The 20,200-nt window shown below is 38.2% G+C and overlaps 1 protein-coding gene across 1 annotated transcript in view; it reads left to right on the forward strand.

Annotated features, from left to right (window-relative positions):
* ITGA2 (integrin subunit alpha 2) overlaps nucleotides 1-20,200 on the forward strand; it is a gene marked incomplete at both ends in the record, with an annotated part of 103,571 nt that overhangs the window by 52,337 nt on the left and 31,034 nt on the right. Inside the window, 9 exons of the mRNA XM_082652420.1 lie at nucleotides 2,581-2,695; nucleotides 2,857-2,984; nucleotides 5,335-5,483; nucleotides 10,229-10,379; nucleotides 10,674-10,839; nucleotides 12,731-12,807; nucleotides 15,076-15,214; nucleotides 16,322-16,467; nucleotides 18,055-18,198. Coding sequence (XP_082508546.1) covers nucleotides 2,581-2,695; nucleotides 2,857-2,984; nucleotides 5,335-5,483; nucleotides 10,229-10,379; nucleotides 10,674-10,839; nucleotides 12,731-12,807; nucleotides 15,076-15,214; nucleotides 16,322-16,467; nucleotides 18,055-18,198 — 1,215 coding nt within the window. The remainder of the gene's footprint in view (nucleotides 1-2,580; nucleotides 2,696-2,856; nucleotides 2,985-5,334; nucleotides 5,484-10,228; nucleotides 10,380-10,673; nucleotides 10,840-12,730; nucleotides 12,808-15,075; nucleotides 15,215-16,321; nucleotides 16,468-18,054; nucleotides 18,199-20,200) is intronic.

Consider the following 20,200-nt stretch of genomic DNA (forward strand, 5'->3'; position numbering starts at 1 on the left):
ATGCCTTATTTAACAAGAGGTCCGGGGACAATTAATTGGTGAATAACTTGCATATCCAAATATAATTCTGAGTGAATTAAAAAGTTAATATAAAAAACTAGAAGAAAATGGAAGTTTTCTGAAAGAGAATAATTCCTGAGCTTGGGACTAACAAAAAAATAACATAGAAAACTGTTGAAAAGATGCAACTGTAAAAAAATGAAAACCATCACACGCCAAAAAAAAAAAAGAAAAAAGTGTTTAAAGGCAAACAAAAACCCAGTCTCATTTGACATTTCTGCCAGTCCATGTAGGTGTAACCTAGTTGTATAGCCCTGTTAAAGTAGTCTTAGAAAGTTTACTTTAACTTTACATTGGTTACGGCATGCTACATTGATATGCTAACTTAAAAGCCTCGGTGTATAAGCAGATTGCTCTAAAAATGTAATCAATTTTGAACAATATCATTCTGTTTTTACTGAGAGATATTAGAGAGACCTTGGTACCACTAACTGAATTAAGTGTTGCTTATAATATGTGTTAGATCAATGCATAAATGAATATTGCAATGAATCTTCCTGTTTATGATCTTCTGAAGTCTTTATCATAAGGTTGCTTTTGTCTTTTTTTTTAAGTTGAATAAATTAAGAAAGAAAAACATTAAGATACAGGGATTATAGAATGTGCTTCAAAGTTTTTAGTCTGTAACTTCAGATTTTTAATGTGTAACTATAGATTTTTATATGCAAAATAAAACATTTTGTAAATCTTATTTATAAAATAAAATTGCAAGAGAATTTGAGAGATTAACAGTCAATGTAGCAAGTAGAAGGAAGGAGGGAGGGAGGGAAAGAGAAAAAAAAAGAAAAGAAAAAAGCCAAAGTCTTCTTTCCATACCTAAAAGGTCAAAATCTTAAGATACTCTTAAGAATTCTGTGGAAAAGACTGACAATCATCACTTTTTTTTTTTTTTGAACCTTCTTAAGTTCCGGGCTTAAAGCAGGAATGTTGTTCTGGCATTAACAATTGGCATATTCTAATTTCAACTCCTTAATGCTGTTTTCCATTGCTTTTAAAACAAAAAAATCTTTTTTAATACTTCATGAGTTAGTATTTTTAAGGGTGATTAAGATAAACCAACTTGGGGGTGGGGATATAGGAATCAGTAGTTGGTATCTTATTCGGTATACTAACCCAAGGCATCAATAGCGATTTCTCCCTAACTAATTGGCAAAATGAACCAGTTTTATAAGGGAAAAACTATGCCTTGTTCATTGAGCATGAAATACGACCACAGCTGCTTCTCCTTTGAGCTACCAACAATTAAAGTGGGTCAAATAAGTTCCCTTTCATTCTTCCAATCACTCTTTGCAAGTCCACACTTTTCAGTTAAGTTTTAATAATTGTTCCACAGCTTTACATAAGGTTAAACTGTATAGATTTGTTTTTAAGATCATCACTAGACTTCTCTTCGCCATTTTTTCTCCTTTCACATCTAACGATTTGAATATTATTTAATCTAATGTTTCCCACGTGATTTAATCATGATTTAATCAGGAGTTCTTGGTATTCAAGGGCTGCTGAAAGGGAGAGCTTTGGGGTCAGGTCAGTGGAGATATTAATAGTTGGAGTATGATGTGCACAAGAAGACAAACGCCAGCTTTGATAACTGAAGGTTCTAGGGGCCAGAAGTATGGGGTTCTGAAGTCCTCAAAGAAATACTTTGATAACTACAGAGTTAAAAACTGGCAGTTCATGAACCTCCTTTGTGTTTGTTTAGCATGTAGAGTGTTTCAGGTTTTTGTTAACTATAAATTTTCACACAAAATTCTCTCTTTGACTCTCCTTGAGAATTTGGGAGGTCTGGCCACACGGGGCCTGTTGCATACCAGCCCACAGGCAGGAGCCACAATGGTCTGCCCTGCACAGAAAGCGTGGGCTCTTCATTCACCATGGTGTCTACACCTGGCTGGAGCTCTCTTCCAGGCTGCCTGCCTGGCCCATGGGGACATGAGGACTTAGGGTTTCTGCTGAAGAGTATAAATGGAAGGGACAGGAGGAGACCTATGTTCAAGGAATAACAATGATAATGATGCTGGCTAACAATTATATATCCCTTGCTATTTACCCAGCACTGTTCTAAGTGTTTATAGCTATAGACTCATTTCGTCTTCACAGCAGCCTTAAGTTAGGAGGAGGTCTGGTCATCCTCATTTTACAGATGAAGCAGCTGAGACCCAGGTATCTGAGAGACAAAAAATGAACCTTGCACGCATTTTTCTCCTGGGTGTTCTCTGGAAGGACAGCACCCCTTTTGTCGAGCTTGGTGGGTGACCTGATGGGCTCCTCCCTACACTGACAGTCCCAGTGCTCCAGTCCCCAAGACGCCTGACACCAGGCACAGCACATCTGCCACCCTCTCCCTCCCGTCTGTGGGCTCCAGTGCACTTTCTCTCAAAGGCACTGTTGACTTGTTAGTTTCAAGAGTTGACGATTCCTAGAGTCTTATAAGAGAATAGAAATAGTCCTGAGTTTCACAAATGGCGAGGTGGAGGGTTAACGTTTTCCATGTGTTTTGTCATTGTTTTCATTTCTTTTAAGACCTGTGGTCCCCTGTGGGCACAGCAGTGCGGAAATCAGTTTTACACAACCGGGTTATGCTCTGATGTCAGTCCCAATTTTCAGCTCCTGACCAGCTTTTCACCTGCAGTTCAGAGTAAGTTATGAATGTGCAGAGGGTCTGAGCAATGCCTTACCTTAAAGGAGGGGAAAAATTGTATCAACAAGTGCCATCCTTTTTTACTTTGTCTCATTTGTATGTGGATGTGATTTTGCCTTACCTATGGATATATGTTTCTTTCGTCGTTTCCTGTGTAGCCTGCCCTTCCCTCATAGATGTTGTGGTTGTATGTGATGAATCAAACAGTATTTACCCCTGGGATGCAGTAAAGAACTTTTTGGAAAAATTTGTGCAAGGCCTGGATATAGGCCCCACAAAGACACAGGTATGGACATCCATTATATATACACTAACCCACGGCTTTCATTCTGAGAAAATATTATTAGAGATGAGGTCTTTATCTTTGCATTTGTCAAATCCCCATGTTAAAGGCATTTACTGGTAATCTTGAAAGTTAACTGAAATTTGTGCTACGCTGAGTTATTCTATCTATGACTTCCCCTAATGCTAGTCTTTAAGCTTGGATTTCTATTCCTGATTCAGGCATCAGATATGTGTATAGCATCTTAATTCTCTTTAGATGCTTATTTTTTCCTCCACTAACTCATGAACTAATCAATACATTTAGAAATCCAATATGTATTTTTTTTACACACGCTTGGACGAATGATGACTTTCTTTTACTTACTCTTTACTGGTGAAAAAATTATCTTTGAATTTTTATAAGTAAGTTCATAGACAGCATAATTCTACCATTTATTATTCTATAGTCTTTTGTCATATTCTAGTCTAGCCTTCCATTTTTCACACAGGACAAGTCTTTTCAATACTTTTGAATAACTTTTTATGTTTTAAAGAGTCTTTAATTTGGTTTTCTGTCTTCCTGAGGTAGGCAAGCAAAACTCAGGAGCAGAAACGTCATGCTTTTATAACGCTGAATAGCATTTTTTAAGTTTCAGGGTTTTTTCTTTCTTTCTTTCTTGTTGGATCTGCTATTTCGTGGGCCATCCTGGTTGTAGCAGGACATTGACCCAATATCAACAGGAATCAATTCACAGAGTTACTAGTTCCTGGGTTGCATCTGGTGCTCCAGGGGCCAACAATTGTTGGAACACTTTTCTGAAAAGCTTTCCAGTTATCTATATTGAAATTTGCTTTTCTGCTTCCCTATACAGTATTATAAAATATTGTTATATATTTTCCCTATTGACATTGCTTTTCAATACCAAGAGGACATTAGTATCTGTCAAAACTTTGGAGGTTTCACTGTGGGCTTTCACCAGAAAATAAAATAAAATTTCTGTTAAATAAGACTAGGTATAGTACTGGTTTCTGGAGAGCATCACTGTTAAGGCCCTCATAAGAGAAGTTTTCATCTGTATCTGCTTATTTTCTCTGTTTCTGAATGGGTTTCCCCCATAACGTGACTTATTGTATTTAATAGTCTCTTGTGTGGAATTCCTGGCCTTCCTCTTCTATCTTCCAATCCCGATGCACCTTCTTCATCTCTAGAGGTGGTTTTACTCAGTATCTTCTCTTCCGTTCTAAATGTGACCTTTCTCTAAGCCCTACTATACCACATTCCTTTAAATCTTCTCTTCCACCTTTATTTTTTACACATAGAAGTTATGGGGCTGTGTCAGGGGGTCACCATTCTCTTCCTATCACCTTAGATTTTGAAATCCTTAGAGTTATTTTTGATCGTTTCCTCTCTCTCAAATCTTACATCCTATCCTAAAGAGGAGGGTTCAGTAATATATTTTTTGTCATTTTTCCAGTGCCTAGTTAACAGCCTTCCTAGAGAAAGTAGCTGATTGAACTCAGAAATCCAGGCCTTGCCCTTCCTGTCTTCCTTACACATTGACCTCTATTTCAGAGACCTTTTTACCACTAATCCCTCATCACCATTCCTATTCTGGAAGCCCCAAATCCTAGGCATAGAGGGTGATCTCAGTGCTGAGAACAAGGACGTTAACAGAAGTGTCTGACCTCCTTGATCTGAAGGATTAGGGTATGTGCCCAAACATCTTGGTCAGAAGTTGTTCTGCCTCTCGGCCCTCTCAAATAAGACCCTCTCCAATGGCATTTTCCCTGAAGACCAGAAACTTCCTGCCCTAAATGCACATAGAGCAGCTTTCTTTCTAACGTCTGTGATTAGAGGAAATCCAGCACAACAAAAACATTCATGTTGACCGCATTGATTAGCACATCACTTTTTCTTGTATTCAACTATAATTCTTTGTTTATTATATAATTATCCTCACTTGATGAGATGTTCTGTTCTGTCCATGACTGCTTATAATTGTTTACATGTTTATATCCATTAGTAACTAGAAAATCTATTTATATCATTTGAATCTTCCTGTTAAGAACTTAATATTCATCCATATGGCAGTGCTTAAAAATCTACAACTATTACTCTTGAGAATCAAATGGTACACAAATGGCACATTATCTTGCTTGTCAGTAAGTAAGGCTGCCCTGCACTGATGGCCTCTGACCAGGAAGTTATTCCACTGGAAGAAAAATAACTATTCTTAAGAAAAATGTTGGAAATGATTCCCTTAAGCTATCAGCCCATGTCTAAATGCACTTTCGATTTTTATTATATTGGTTAAATAGGAGTGATTTATAACTTAATGACAAACCTGTAATAAACTTCTTTTCTCTTGAAGGTGGGTTTAATTCAATATGCCAATTATCCAAGAGTGGTGTTTAACCTGAACACTTTTAAAACCAAAGATGAAATGATTAAAGCAACATCCCAGACATCCCAGTATGGTGGAGACCTCACAAATACATTCAAAGCAATTCAGTATGCAAGGTAAGTTATGTTGCTAATAGGCTAATATTTTGATAAAATAGAGGTGCTCATAAGTACTATAAAGGAAAGACGAAGAAAAGCAAATACGTGGTACCTACACTTAAATCAGAACTAGTAGAGAAGAAAAGTCTGAACATTCTGTTACTTGAATACTTTGAGAAGGCAGTAGGGGATGACATGTTTAAATCTTTGATTTCTAGAACTTTTATAAGATATTACATAATTTTTTAAGATTTTACATGAAGTAAGTACAGTGAAATTAAAAGACCTTAGTTTAAGTTGGCAATGGAGCAATCTGCATTTATCTGTTAATATTTATCAAGGCCACAGACAACTTGAGCTACTGGAGCACTTCATGCAAATTTAGAAGGGCCATAGATTCCTAAGTGTTAATGACCTAGAAGTCTGAATTGAATTGAAGGGCTCATTCTGCTTATAACAGGCTGGGGCGGTGTGAATTTCACAGCTGTGTAACATTCTCCTAATTCTTTGCTCAGTGTCTCTTATTTTCTCAGCACTGCTGACCTTCATCTTCACTCTGCTTTAATCAGATACCTTTACAAAAAATGCTAACTATTCTCCTACTGTTAAAAAAGAAATGAGAACTGTAGGTTCACCTTCCCTTAAACCTACTTCCTGCCCTTTTTCATCGAGTTGTGAGTTCCTTCCTTCCACTGCCATAACTCCTTGAAAGAAGTGTCTATGCTCCCTTCTCCACATCCTTGAAACCTATGGCTCTGCCATCAGGTAAACATGGTCCTGCCTTAAGCCTCATCCTCTTTAGCTTCCCTGAACATTTGACAATAAGGAGCACGCACTGCTGTTTCTACTCCAGTTGCCATGACACCACACACTTCTAGAAAACCTGCCAACTTTTTGTCAACAAGTTTGCATCTTCACTGGCTCCTTTTCCTAATTTGTCTTCACCAAACAGAGCCCGCTCTTCTATAGCCCTGTTCTCTTAGGCATTGTATCCATTGTATACACATGAGCCATCAGCCCTGCCTGGGTTACCCCATTGCTTTGTCATTAGCCCTGACCTCTCTCCTACAATGCACACAGGCATACAGCTGATGCTGAAAATCCTTATTTGGAGTGTTGGCTCACTAATCAAATTCAGTGCATTCGAAACTGGCCTTACTCTTTTCCCTGCCCCTCCTCATGACTCTGCCATTTTGATTCATGTGTCCACCTTTGCCCCTAGTCATTCAGACTAAAAACTTGATGGTTTACTTTACTCTTTCTGCTCCTTCTTAGGTCACATATCTGGTCAGTCACCACATCCTGTCCTTTCTTTTTCTGAATTTCCTATTTTATCTGTCCCTTCTTTTTTTTAGTATATTCTGTGTTCTAGTTGCTGCTTCTATCAACTGCCTACTCTCCCTATATATCTCAAAAGTAGATTCCCTACAAGAGAAGATATGATTGGTTTGGTTAACCTCTTTTGTCCCTATTAAGATGTCCTTTGGAGCCAAGCCATCTCAGAGGCCGCTGGCCAATTGCCATTATGTGAAGTACCCGTCCTGTTCCAGTAAAGTAGACTTAGGAGAAGACTAAGATGACATAGAAAAATGGCCTCGTAGGAGTTAGAAACAGCAAAGGGCCTGTATTTTTCGCAGGGAATGTGGGTGTTGCATTTTTCCCTGGTAAAAGCCCTGGGGCCTGGCAAGCTTCCTTCTCAAGGAGAATGGCCACTTTCTGTTAAAATGGGACTCATATGGCTTTCATGATCTTTTCAAAACTTTTTCTCCCCAGCATCCCTGTCTCACCACAATTTCCCGAGCTAACAGGACTCTTTCCATTGTTAGGAGAGTCACCTAACTTCTCACGCCTTCTGGAATTTAATTACTTCTATTTTCTTTCTCTTCTTCTTCTTCTTCCTCCTTCTTCATCGGTTTCTTTTTTCTTTTTTTTTTTTGCGGTACACGGGCCTCTCACTGTTGTGGCCTCTCCTGTTGCAGAGCACAGGCTCCGGACATGCAGGCTCAGGGGCCATGGCTCACGGGCCCAGCCGCTCCGCGGCATGTGGGATCTTTCCGGACCGGGGCACGAACCCGTGTCCCCTGCATTGGCAGGCGGACTCTCAACCACTGTGCCACCAGGGAAGCCCTTCATCGGTTTCTTTATAAGAACAAATAGCATTCCGATACTCTTTTAGTAAATATTGCCATTTTCCATTGATCTTATCTGAGTGCCTACACTTACAATTTACTGTTCCAAGCCCTGCAGGGAATCAAAACTAAATGAGGCATAGTTTCTACCCTCAGCAAACTTATAATCCTACATGAGCTCTACTGTATGTCATGAAGAGTATAATTCACTCAAAAATTATTTGATGTGAGTACAAGAATTCAGATTTGGCTGAGAAATATTTTTCCATATTTCTATATTCTGCTATATAGAATACAAAAAAAGCTTTAGGAAATAAAATGATAGTCTCAGTTTTACACATGTTGAATTTAAAGAGCTCCTTATACTTTCAGGTGAAAATATTCAATGCATTGAATATACAAACTTGAAGATAGTAGGGATGAATGGAAGCAAATATAGACTTTAAATTGCCATCATGTAGGTGGTGGCAGTGAACCTATATGATGACCCCAGAAAGAATGTGCAACAAGAGAATCCAACAGACAGAAAAAAAAGTTGTTGGACAACTTGTTAAACATCTGGAAACAAAATAAAGCTGAATCCCTGCCTCACTCCTTGAATCAAAATAAATTTCAGCTGGACCACCAATTTAAATCTAAGAAAATGAAACCATTAAAAGACTATGAGAAAACTTGGGTGATTAAAGAGAAAAGTCTTAGAGATAAGTCCTTTTAAAATACCATGTCAAATATAAAAGACACACACGCAAAAGTTAATGGATTTGATTATATCAAAATATAAAATTTCTGTACAGAATTAATATCACTAAACTTCAAACAGTGATTGATGAACTGACAATTATTTACAATATATATGACCAAGGATAATTTTCTTTATTAACAGAAGTCTTACTTGTCAGGAAAGTGATGAAAAACAAAGAAAAATGGGCAAAGATAAAGAAAAATCAAGAGTTCATGAAGGAAGAAATATAAATGGCTAATAAACATATTAAAAATACTCATCATCCTTCATAGTGAAAAAGTACATATTAAAATAACAATTATATATTATTTCTCACTTATAAGAATATCCCAGATTAAAAAGTTAATAATTCTCATTGTTATGGAAAGGAGGTGGAGAAAATTGCATTCTTGTACACTGATGGCAGTATAAATTGGTGGAATTATTTTTTTTATAAATTTATTTATTTATTTGTTTGTTTTTTACTTTTGGCTGCATTGGGTCTTCATTGCTGCACACGGGCTTTCTTTAGTTACAGCGAGCAGGGGCTACCCTTTGTTGCGGTGCGTGGGCTTCTCATTGTTGTGGCTTCTCTTGTTGCGGAGCACGGGCTCTAGGCACACGGGCTTCAGTAGTTGCAGCATGTGGGCTCAGTAGTTTTGGCTTGTGGGCTCTAGAGCACAGGCTCAGTAGTTGTAGCGCACGGGCTTAGTTGCTCCATGGTATGTGGGATCTTCCCGGACCAGGGCTCGAACCCGTGTCCCCTGCATTGGCAGGTGGATTCTTAACCACTGCGCCACCAGGGAAGCCCTAAATTGGTGGAATTTTTGAAGAGCAATTTAGTATTTTATTTATCAAAATTTGAAATGTGTAAATACTTTGTCTAAATAATTTCTCTGCTAAGATTTTATCCTACTGACACATTCAAAAAAGTATGCCAAGATAGATACACAAGGACATTCATTATAGCATTATTTGTAAAACTCAAAATGGCCTAAATGCATAATAATGGGAATTGGTTAAATAAACTATGGTTCCTCAAAATAATGAAATACTATGTAGCCATTAAAAAAGGAGAAGTCTAAACTAGTGGTTACCAGTGGTGGGGGAGGGGCAACATAAGGGTGAAGGATGGGGAGGCACAAACTACTGGGTGTAAGATGGGCTCAAGGATGTACACCATGGGGAATAGAGCCAATATCTTGTAATAACTGTAAATGGAAATTAACCTTTAAAAATTGTACAGAAATAAAATCAGAAAATCAAAGACAAAGAGTTCTATATTTGCTGATATGGAAAGGTCTCCATCAAAATGAAAAACAGCTGCAGAGAATATGTTCCCATTTTTATAGAAGTTTAAGGAGTAACTTTTGCATATATTTCTCTAGATGAAACATTTTCTAGAAGGAAACATAAACTGATAATAGTGATTACCTTTGCAGTAGTGGCTTTGTGTGAAATTTTTGTTTTACACATTTCCAAATGCTTTGGATTTCTTTTACCACGTATATTTGTTACCTTTTAAAAAAGAATTTACTGTTGAAAAAAATAAATGCAGATCCAATGAGTAGTATTTATGACAGGAATGAATATCTTTACCCTGTTGATTAGTTTTAATGAGTTTAATCTTATTAGCAGAAGATAATTCTAAGGATTCCTGATGTAAATACACACACACCCACACACCATGGAAACCATGGAAGTTATTTTTAATGCCAAGCAAGATTTATATTTTTATATGTTTCGCTACGAGCTACGAATAGAACGTAGTTCAGAAGTCACCAGCACTGATAGAGAAATTCTAAGTCACGATAGGTTATGCTCAAAGAAGTCAGTTTCATATTTATATTTCTAACCAGAGGTCCACGTGTTTAGTTTATTTTTTGATCGAGTTTTTCTTTTATCTGCCACAGAGATTCTGCTTATTCAGCAGCTGCTGGTGGACGACCAGGTGCTACCAAAGTCATGGTGGTTGTAACTGATGGTGAATCCCATGATGGTTCAATGTTGAAAGCCGTAATTGATCAATGTAACAATGACAATATACTGAGGTTTGGCATAGCAGTAAGTGGCTTTTCTTTTTACTTGTCTTTCAGTTGATGGGTTAATATTCCTTTATAACATCACTTCTGAAGACTGCACTTTCTTATTGGCTGTTCATAGCTTAATATAAAAGAATATTTTTCTCTACCTCTGCTTCTTGCTGATTTGCAGTCCTGTCAATGAAGAGGATATGGAAGTGTTACTTGATTTATTTCTCTAGAGGGCCTATCTTGTTCAGAAATAGCCTAGAAAATACGAATAGGAAAATTGAAGTACAACACTAATGGCCTTCTCCCCTCTTCCTCTATTTTCAAGGTTCTTGGGTACTTAAACAGAAATGCCCTTGATACTAAAAATTTAATAAAAGAAATTAAAGCAATTGCCAGTATTCCAACAGAAAGATACTTTTTCAATGTTTCTGATGAAGCAGCTCTACTAGAAAAGGCTGGGACATTAGGAGAACAAATTTTCAGCATTGAAGGTAAATGAACTCCTTCTTTCCAGAATTTTTTTCAAATTTTTTTCAAGAAAACAAACTGATGTTTACCAGGTTGTAAGGGGGGGAGGGATAAATTGGGAGATTGGGATTGACATATATACACTACTATACAGTATATAAAATAGATAACTAATAAGGACCTACTGTATAGCACAAGGGACTCTACTCAATACTCTGTAATGGCCTATATGGGAAAAGAATCTAAAAAAGAGTGGATATATGTATATGTATAACTGACTCACTTTGCTTTATACCTGAAAGTAACACAATATTGTAAATCAACTATACTCTAATAAAAATTACAAATAAAATAACATGTTCTTCAAAAACCTTAAAAAAAAAGAATTCTTTATTACCATACTTGTTCTATTAATGTTAACTTATATACCTTATATAAAGAGAACTCCTAAATAGCATCAGTAAGAAAAATAGACAAAGAATGATGAATAAGTAGTTTATAAAAGATAAAATACAAATGGCCAATAAACATAAGAAAATATTCCCAATTTTAGTAATTATTTTAAAGTATAAATGAAATCAATGTTACTTTGTGTCTAAAAGATAACAAAGATTAGTAATGTTTAATCTGGGAGAGATTATGGGGAAGCAAAAAAGCTCATACACTATAAGATTATAAACTGTATAACCTTTTGGGGTGGCAGCTTAGTAGTATCTATTATAATCGTAAATAGTTTTACCTTTCCATATTGTAAACGGTTTTTGTAATCATAAAAAATGTTACCTTTTTACACTGCTACATAATTTCTGAAATTCTTGAATTTGTTTGCAACAAACATGTCTACTTTTAAAATTAGAAAAATACAGTGAAGATTTTTAATTGTTCAGATTTTGAGGAAACGTTTTACTTAACCAGATCTACAATAATTTACTTCTATGGCCTTGGAAGGTCTAGTCTCTATAGAAATATCATGTGTTCAAGAGCTCACTATAAGCAGGACTAGAACACAATTCCCAGTTGGTAAAAAGTCCCACATGACCCAAATCCTGGTTCCTGATGGTTAACCCAAATAACTCTCATATTTTATTGAGCATCTACTATGATCAAGTACTGCTTCAGAAGCTGGATCCAAGGGGATTGTGTAAATTAAGTATTAATCCCTATAGTCAGATCTTTATCTCCCGATTATCCACTGTAAGGGTCTATCTAAAAACTTTTATTCTTCTCTACATTAATGTGGCAGTCCAGAAATTTAGCTTCCTTTTTGCGAAGATTAGTGAAATGTAACCGCTTTGGCCACATGTATGGAAAATGAGTTCTAATTGAGTCTTATGGTGCTAGTGTCAGAGGCAAGCACATATGTAGAACTTGGACCAACTTCCCAATTGGTAAAATTCCTACTCAGTCTTGAATCCTAGTTCCTGAAGCCTAATCCAAATATCTCTCAGCACAGTCTTCACTACAGAGCAATTGCCTGGCTCCTCCAACTGCATCTGAGATATATGTGCATTTATTACTACAAATATTTAAAAGCTAAAAATTCAGTTAGGTTCTTAGCAAGTAATGATAATTTTCTTAAAAAAGATAATCATGTCAGTTTTCATCTTACCTCATCCCCTATGCTGAGTGTTCTCTGATATCAGAAATTTCATAAGTATGCCAACAAATACATTAATGTATGATCAAGATTAATAACAACTTCAGACACTACCTCAGAAGCATTATGGATTTCTACGTCTGTTAGAACCCTTCCTTAGAGATGCCTCTCTCTCAGAATCTGCCAGCTCTATATTTTTGAGTGGACATCAGAACACTGTGTGTGTGTGTGTGTGTGTGCGTGCGTGCGTGCACATGTGTTTCAAAATTTTATTTAAGACTGATAACAGTGATATGATTTTTGAAACTGCTTCCTAGGTACTGTTCAAGGAGGAGACAACTTCCAAATGGAAATGTCACAAGTGGGATTCAGCGCAGATTACTCTCCTCAAAATGTGTGTATATCAGATAACATTTGCCTTAATACTTCTGGGTGCAGTAACCACCATACTAAAGTGGGAAAAACAGCCATCTAGTGATCAGCAGTGCTCATTTCTAGTCACAGTCATTTAGCTTCTTTGCTCTGCTGGCTTATCATCTGAAAAACAGGGGTTAATAATGCCTTCCCTTCCGTATTTCACAGGGATTTTTTTATGGGAAGAAAAATGATAATATACAAGAAAGCTTTTGAGTGCTCCAGGGAACAGGCACTATATTAATTCAAGGTATTATCACTGCAGGAGTTTTCTTTATATCAATTAACTACTGGAAAAATTTGCTAAAAACACACACTCTTGTCATCACTGTTGTTGAATTCTGAGTTGCCGGCGTATCTTTTTTCTAAGAGCAGAGACAGAAAAAAATAGTTGAAAAAGTAAGGAGTTAGGAAAAGAGTGAGATGGGACATCTTCTTAGCTCAGGGAAGTCCATTCTTTCTTAGAAACATCCATCTTCCAGGCCTCTGATTCTAATTCTACTCAGGATATGAGTGCAGTAGTAATAATAGTAAAAGAGGAAAAGAGGTGACACTGGGAAATGCTCGGGGAACAGAATGAACTCAGAGGATTTGATTGGCAGAAAAAAGGACCAGGATTACCTTATTTCTCTCTATAATAAAAGGTGTACTAACCTTTTCTGTATCAATTGTTAGAGATTAAAGTTACAGGTCTTTCCCTCAGAAAAAATCTAAGTGAACCCACGCAGAGAGAATTTTTCACACAATTTCTTGAGGTTTTGTACACTCCCTGAAGCCCCTTCCTGCACCCAGATTCAGAGTCCTGGATTTATGACAATCATTCACATAATTTCATGGTCTCTTATCCTCAAAATGGGACACATTATTTCCCTGTTTGCTATGTTTTTAATGGCTTTGTATTTTTCATTCCAAAATCATATCTTGATAAACCATAATGGAAAAGAAAATGAAAAAGAATGTATGTATAACCAAATCACTTTGCTGTACAGTAGAAATTAATTCAACATTGTAAATACTTCGATAAAATAAGTTTAAAAAAATTAACAAAAAAAACCCCCAAATCGTATCTTTGATGTTTTCTAAGATCTAAGATCAAAAACTTAAAAATAAGAAGTCCCATCCTGACCAACCCTACCTTCTGCGATGACTTGTACCTTTGAATATTCAGATTGGGTTTTGAGTCAATCCCCAGTGGCCTGTCCTCTTTGGCCCCTCCCCACTGGTGCTGACCAATGGCAGTTTCTTCTCATATCCAGTGTCACAGCTTCAGGTTCCTTTTGTAGCGGTGCCATATTCAAATAGATGGGATAGGATAGAGAGGATTAGAGGAACATTTGAGAAGGAGTAAAGAAGAGAAAGAAGTTGAAGATAGACCGGGTCAGAAGAGGGCCAGCAGGATGGGTCTGGGGTAGCAGCGCCCACCTCTCCTCCTCTGGCAGCAGCACTTCCTGTTTCTGGAGGATGCCTCACATCCTGAGCTCTTCTTAGGAGTATGTGAGGCTGGAGGCTCGCTTCTGACTCCTTTCTAAATGCTCACAACTGTTTGGCATTTGCAAACATGTGCCTTTGCATGGAAATTTGAAGATGGCTATGTGCCCCTCCTGTGCTGTGGTGCAGATTTATCTTTAAAATGTGTTGTACTAAACGAAACCCAAGGTAACGTGGCCCGTGGGAAGGCTTTTTTTCCGGCACAAAATGTATCAAAACAATTCAGAGATATATCAACACACAGTCTGTTAAAAAAACCAAATTCAGCTGAGTGAATTTGAAGATCTAAGCAGCTTTATTTAATGATTCATGAATCAGGCAGCGTCCCATCTAACAGACAGAGAGGAGCTCCAAGGAGCTGTAGAAAATAGAAGGCTTTTACAGGCGGAAGGGGAAACAGTTGGTTCAGGCAAGTTCGCCTTCCTGTAGGGGACAGAAGGGCTCTATCGGGTGGCTTACCTCACTAGTGCTGACCGGGAAATTCCAAACTGACCCGTTAAGATCACATTCCTGGGAGGGGGGCCTTTGAAACTGCAATTAGTTTCGGTATTAAGTCTGGGTTTGGTGATGTGGGCTTGGCACAAGCGTTTCCATTTTGGGGCTGTTGTCTCTTTTCTTCTTAGCAATTCCTATACATTTTACTTCATCATGCTTAGTTTTTTTTCTTTAAATTTAGACCATTTGTTTCAGTGTTTGGCACACACTACACTCTTACGCTTTACAGGTGATGTTAATGCTTTCCATTTTTCGATTATTTTAGGATATTCTGATGCTGGGTGCAGTAGGAGCTTATGACTGGAGTGGGACTGTTGTCCAGCAGACACCTCATGGACATTTGATCTTTCCGAAACAAGCCTTTGACCAAATTCTGCAAGACAGAAATCACAGTTCATATTTAGGTAAGGCCTAGCAGCCTTTGGCTCAGCAAATTTAAATCCCATCCTTTAAACGAGCGTCTTGTTGAATCTCAGGGTCAGTTCGGCAAAGTGCTTGAGCTATCCTCTAATTGGTGTATTTGTTGCACATATTTCTGTTGCCTCTTTGCCAGTCAGCCCTTAGCCCGTAACTACTTCATGAAACGCTGCGTATTTGACTCATTAATCTCTTCTGGCTGTTCCAGCAGTTGTTATTCCTGGGACATGATTGTGTTTCTCCAAAATAGAAATAGTTCCTAAGAATCAATACGGTAAGTGGTAGTCTTATATCAATTTGGAGTTCCTAGTCTTTTTGTTCGTATAATAAGCAGCCACCAATTTCGAGCACCTACTACGGGACAGCTCCTGAGTTGGCTGTTCTATCTACGTAACATTTAATCCTTCCAACTACCCTTCTTTTATTCTTGCGGTATGCGGGCCTCTCACTGTTGTGGCCTCTCCTGTTGCGGAGCACAGGCTCCGGACGCGCAGGCTCAGCGGCCATGGCTCACGGGCCCAGCCGCTCCGCGGCATGTGGGATCTTTCCGGACCAGGGCACGAACCCGCGTCCCCTGCATCGGCAGGCAGACTCTCAACCACTGCGCCACCAGGGAAGCCCCAACTACCCTTTGAAGGAAATATTATTATCCTCATTTTACCTTTGAGAGCCAAAGAGGTTAATTACTTGCCTAAAGATAAAAAACTTACTAAGTGGCAAGTCCAAAATTTGAACCTGGGACTGTCTGACTCCAAAGCTTATGTTCTTTCAACTGTGCAAATTTCCACCTTTTAAAATTCATTTAGTTATTCATTCAAGAAATATTGGTTGAGTGTCAGATTCATGAGTGGCTGATGGGGACAACCCAGAATCTAGGGCCAGCTTTATAGGGAGATGCCCCGCCTCCACTGGGCAGTGCTGGTGGCCAAGGGGCAGAAGCAGTTTATCTTAGAAAAAGGAGGATGTGCACTCAGGATCACTAGCAATTGTGCGTCACACTAACGAAGAGGACCTCTGATCACCTCTGCTAGATTCACAAGCCTATCTGGCCAAGATATTCAGTAGTACCTACTCTGTGACCCCTTCTCTCCTAGGTTACTCTGTGGCTTCAATTTCTACTGGAAAAAGTGTCCACTTCGTTGCTGGAGCTCCTCGGGCAAATTATACCGGCCAGATAGTGCTGTACAGTGTTAATGAGAGTGGCAATATCACAGTTATTCAGTCTCACAGAGGTGACCAGGTAAATTCCATTGTTTAAGAAGATGAAATTAATTTCAGGGACAACAGGACAGGTGGGGAGTTAGCAGAAATGGAAACTAACATTTATTGAGTGCCTATCCTGTAGCTGGCTCTGTAATCTGTGTTTACTTGAATATTCCTTAAATCTTCACAACGGTATTGAGATCTGCCATCCCCTTTTGACAGGTTACTGAGGGTGTAACTACCTTTCTAAGGCCACATAGCTTTCATGGGGTGAAGCTGTCATTAAAGCCCAGTGATGACAGGCACCTAACCAGCGCTTTGTAGGCAAGCCCCTACAAGGAGGAATAAGGAGAAGGGAGCAGGATAGCATTATAAAGACTGAGCTGCGACGTCTGGGCTTGTCGAGGTGTCCTGTGGCTTTGACATTTCTGAAAGTAAAACAACTCCCTTCTCTGCCGCTTTCTTCTGATGTGTGATGGTTTGGTAGTCAGAACCTGTGACGCCACCCAGTCATGGCCCACGAGAGCAAAGGCCAGCTGATAGATTCCTATTTCCTTGCGACGTAGTTTTGACTCATGGACTTAGCACATATTTGAAATGAGCATCACTGAACTCTAACAGCCAACAGAAAATTTTCCTCCTTAAATCAGAGAAACCGACTATCCACAGATTTCCCTTCTCTGGGATTAAAACTGATCCACTGTCTCTATGGACTTTCCAGGAGTAAGAAGATCTGAGTCTTTGACTTCCTTGACCACAAACCAGCTATGGTCACATACTTTTCCCTCCTCTTTAATATTTTAAAGAAGGGTGCTTTTATTTTGAGAAAAGTAATGCAAGTGTTATGGAAGGACTCATTTCTGATTCATTTCTGAATCCTCAAGAGGCATTCACGTAGGCATACGTTGAACCTTGGTTGGATGGAATGATGATCATTCAGATTCCCAGCCTCTCATTTCCTTTTATCAGCAACTAGTTCTCCAGCCCAATCTATCTGGGAACTACTCCACTGTCCCAGATCATGCCATGGACCTTACGTCGCTCATGCTTTCCCACTCCACTCCACCTAGCGACTTCCTTGCCATCTTCTAAGATGAAATTCAAATAATACTGAATCTTTCTAAGCCCTTCTGACTCCTGTGCACTCTGATCACACAGCATTTGCTACTTGCCTCTATTATCATATATTTTACCACGGAAGCACAATTATTTGCTCCGCCTCCCTCTTCCCCTCCTGCCTTTGTGTACAACCTCTCACAAAGTTTCTAAGTGTTGCTTAAATGTGGTCTTTTACCCACCAGCATCAGAAGCACCTGGAGTGCTTACTTAAAATACTGTTTTCTTGATCACCCCATGGACATGGTATCAGCATCTCTGGAAATGGGTCTCAGGAATCTGTATTTTACAGATACTTTTTTGGTGTTTTTTGTGCACCCTGAGGTCTAAGAACCAAATGTTAGATTGTGATACAACCGGAGAGGAGGGGCTATGTTATCCATCTTTAGGTACCTAGCACCTCGCAGGCAACGAATGCTCGAGTTTTGCTTGTTGAGTGAGTACACAGAAGTTCAACGTGATACTAGGAGTATAGGAATCCTAAGGCCGGTATGCTTTGTTACTCCAGATTGGCTCCTATTTTGGTAGTGTGCTGTGTGCAGTCGATGTGGACAAAGACACCATTACAGATGTGCTCTTGGTAGGTGCGCCAATGTACATGAATGACCTAAAGAAAGAGGAAGGAAGAGTCTACCTGTTTACTATCACAAAGGTAAAAAAGAAAAAATTATTAAACTGACTTTGTTTGATTTGCTTTAGTATTGGTAGATAAAAGTTAATCTACATTCTTGCAGAATTAAGAAAATTTATTATTGAATGATAATTTTCATATAGAGTATGGTTTGTTTATTGATAAATTTATTTATTTGGGGCTGCGTTGGTTGCTGCTCACGGGCTTTCTCTAGTTGCGGCGAGCGGGGGCTACTCTTCGTTGTGGTGCACGGGCTTCTCGTTACGGTGGCTTCTCTTGTTGTGGAGCACGGGCTCTAGGTGTGTGGGCTTCAGTAGTTGTGGCCCACAGGCTGTAGAGCACAGGCTCAGTAGTTGTGGCACACGGGCTTGGTTGCTCCGAGGCATGTGGGATCTTCCCGGGCCAGGAATCGAACCTGTGCCCCTGCATTGGCAGGCGGATTCTTAATTGCTGAGCCACCAGGGAAGTCCTAGAGTATGGTTTATATTTCATCATTTTGAGGATGTCACCATTAAGTTATAGTGTTAAAAATCACATTGATAATCATAACTTAGAGCTTAACTTATAGTGCCCTGCCATTTTCCACGAGGTCTTTGAATACATATTCTCTTTACAAATAAAGTCATTATAAATGCACACTGCTTTTTGAAATACACACACACACACACATGCGCGCGCACAAACATCTGAGTATTTCCCAAGTATCCCATTCAATTATTCTACTTTGCTATAAAGGTATATCAATAACAGGGCAAAGCTACCTTGTTAATATTTTACAGTGGTAAGTACAAATTTTACCAGGCACTTTAGAAACCTCCATATATTCCTGGATGCTTTCTACAGTAGTTTGTCAGGAAATTCCATTGCTTAGTGTAACATTTAGGTATATATCCAAGTCTTGGAAATTCCAGTTCTTGCACATAAAACTAAGCATACTCTAACATGGAAAAGCCCAGTTTTTCCAACTTGCAGACTGAACTCTCTAAATCCATGCACATAAGTATAGAGAACTTAGTGAAACCTGAAAGAAAACCAAAATTAAAGGCACAGGTTGACCTAGAAAATTAGATGACCAGATACAGAAAGGATGGAAAAAGAGAAGCTAATATTAATATAGTAAATATTATATTTATCTGTTGTGATAGTTTGTCCTACCTTATTTATTTAAATTAATGTAAGAGTTAGCCCTTTATCAGAAGCAGTTAAAACAACTTTAAAGCATATAAAGAATGTGCAATTGAGTATTTAATAAGGGAAGAGCATATCTACTAGTTTGGAAATTTAACAAATCCCCAATTTCTTAAATGTTTCTTGCTAGTCAGTCTGAATTATCATTAATTGTTGAAGGTGAGAAGATCTTCCAGTATTTTACCAGACTCAGCAACAAATTGATTTCCATAAGGTTATTATAGAGGAGAAGGAATCAACACTGACCCAGTTTCATGGGTGAGAAGCATTGCTTTCTTATGAGGTCATGAAATATTTCCATTCTTGATTTCAAAATCTGAAGGAAAAAAACCACACGACTGTGTCTTTCACAAGAAAATGTCTTTTCTTTGGCAGAATTATTCAGTGTGTCTTATAATGGGATATTAACAACCTCATTTTTCACTTTCTGTGCCATTATAATTATGCCTCTGTTGTTCAGTAGTTTTTAAATAAGGACTAAATTAAGATACTGTGTTTTATTTTGTCTCTACCTTAATTTTATTGAAGAGATTAGTAGATTTTTACCAGAAAATTTTTAAATCAAAAAATTTGGAAACAGATGAGTGAGGATTCTAATACTAAGGGGGAAAAAAGACAAAGAAATGGACACTTTTATGTAGGTTGTGCAGCCACAGTAAAGAGAGTTGCTTCCTTTCACCTTGCTTTATGAGCAGATCGATTGCCTATGACCTTACTTGCTAAAAAAATATTTTGTATGTCTCATCATAAATAGAGAATTTTGAATTCTAGGTTTAAAATCCTATCCATTTTTAACGGTTTGCAAATTGGTTTGGGCATCATTTGCTGTGAATTT

Source organism: Grampus griseus (assembly GCF_964374135.1).
Source record: "Grampus griseus genome assembly, chromosome: 3".
In the NCBI taxonomy this organism is placed as follows: domain Eukaryota; kingdom Metazoa; phylum Chordata; class Mammalia; order Artiodactyla; family Delphinidae; genus Grampus; species Grampus griseus.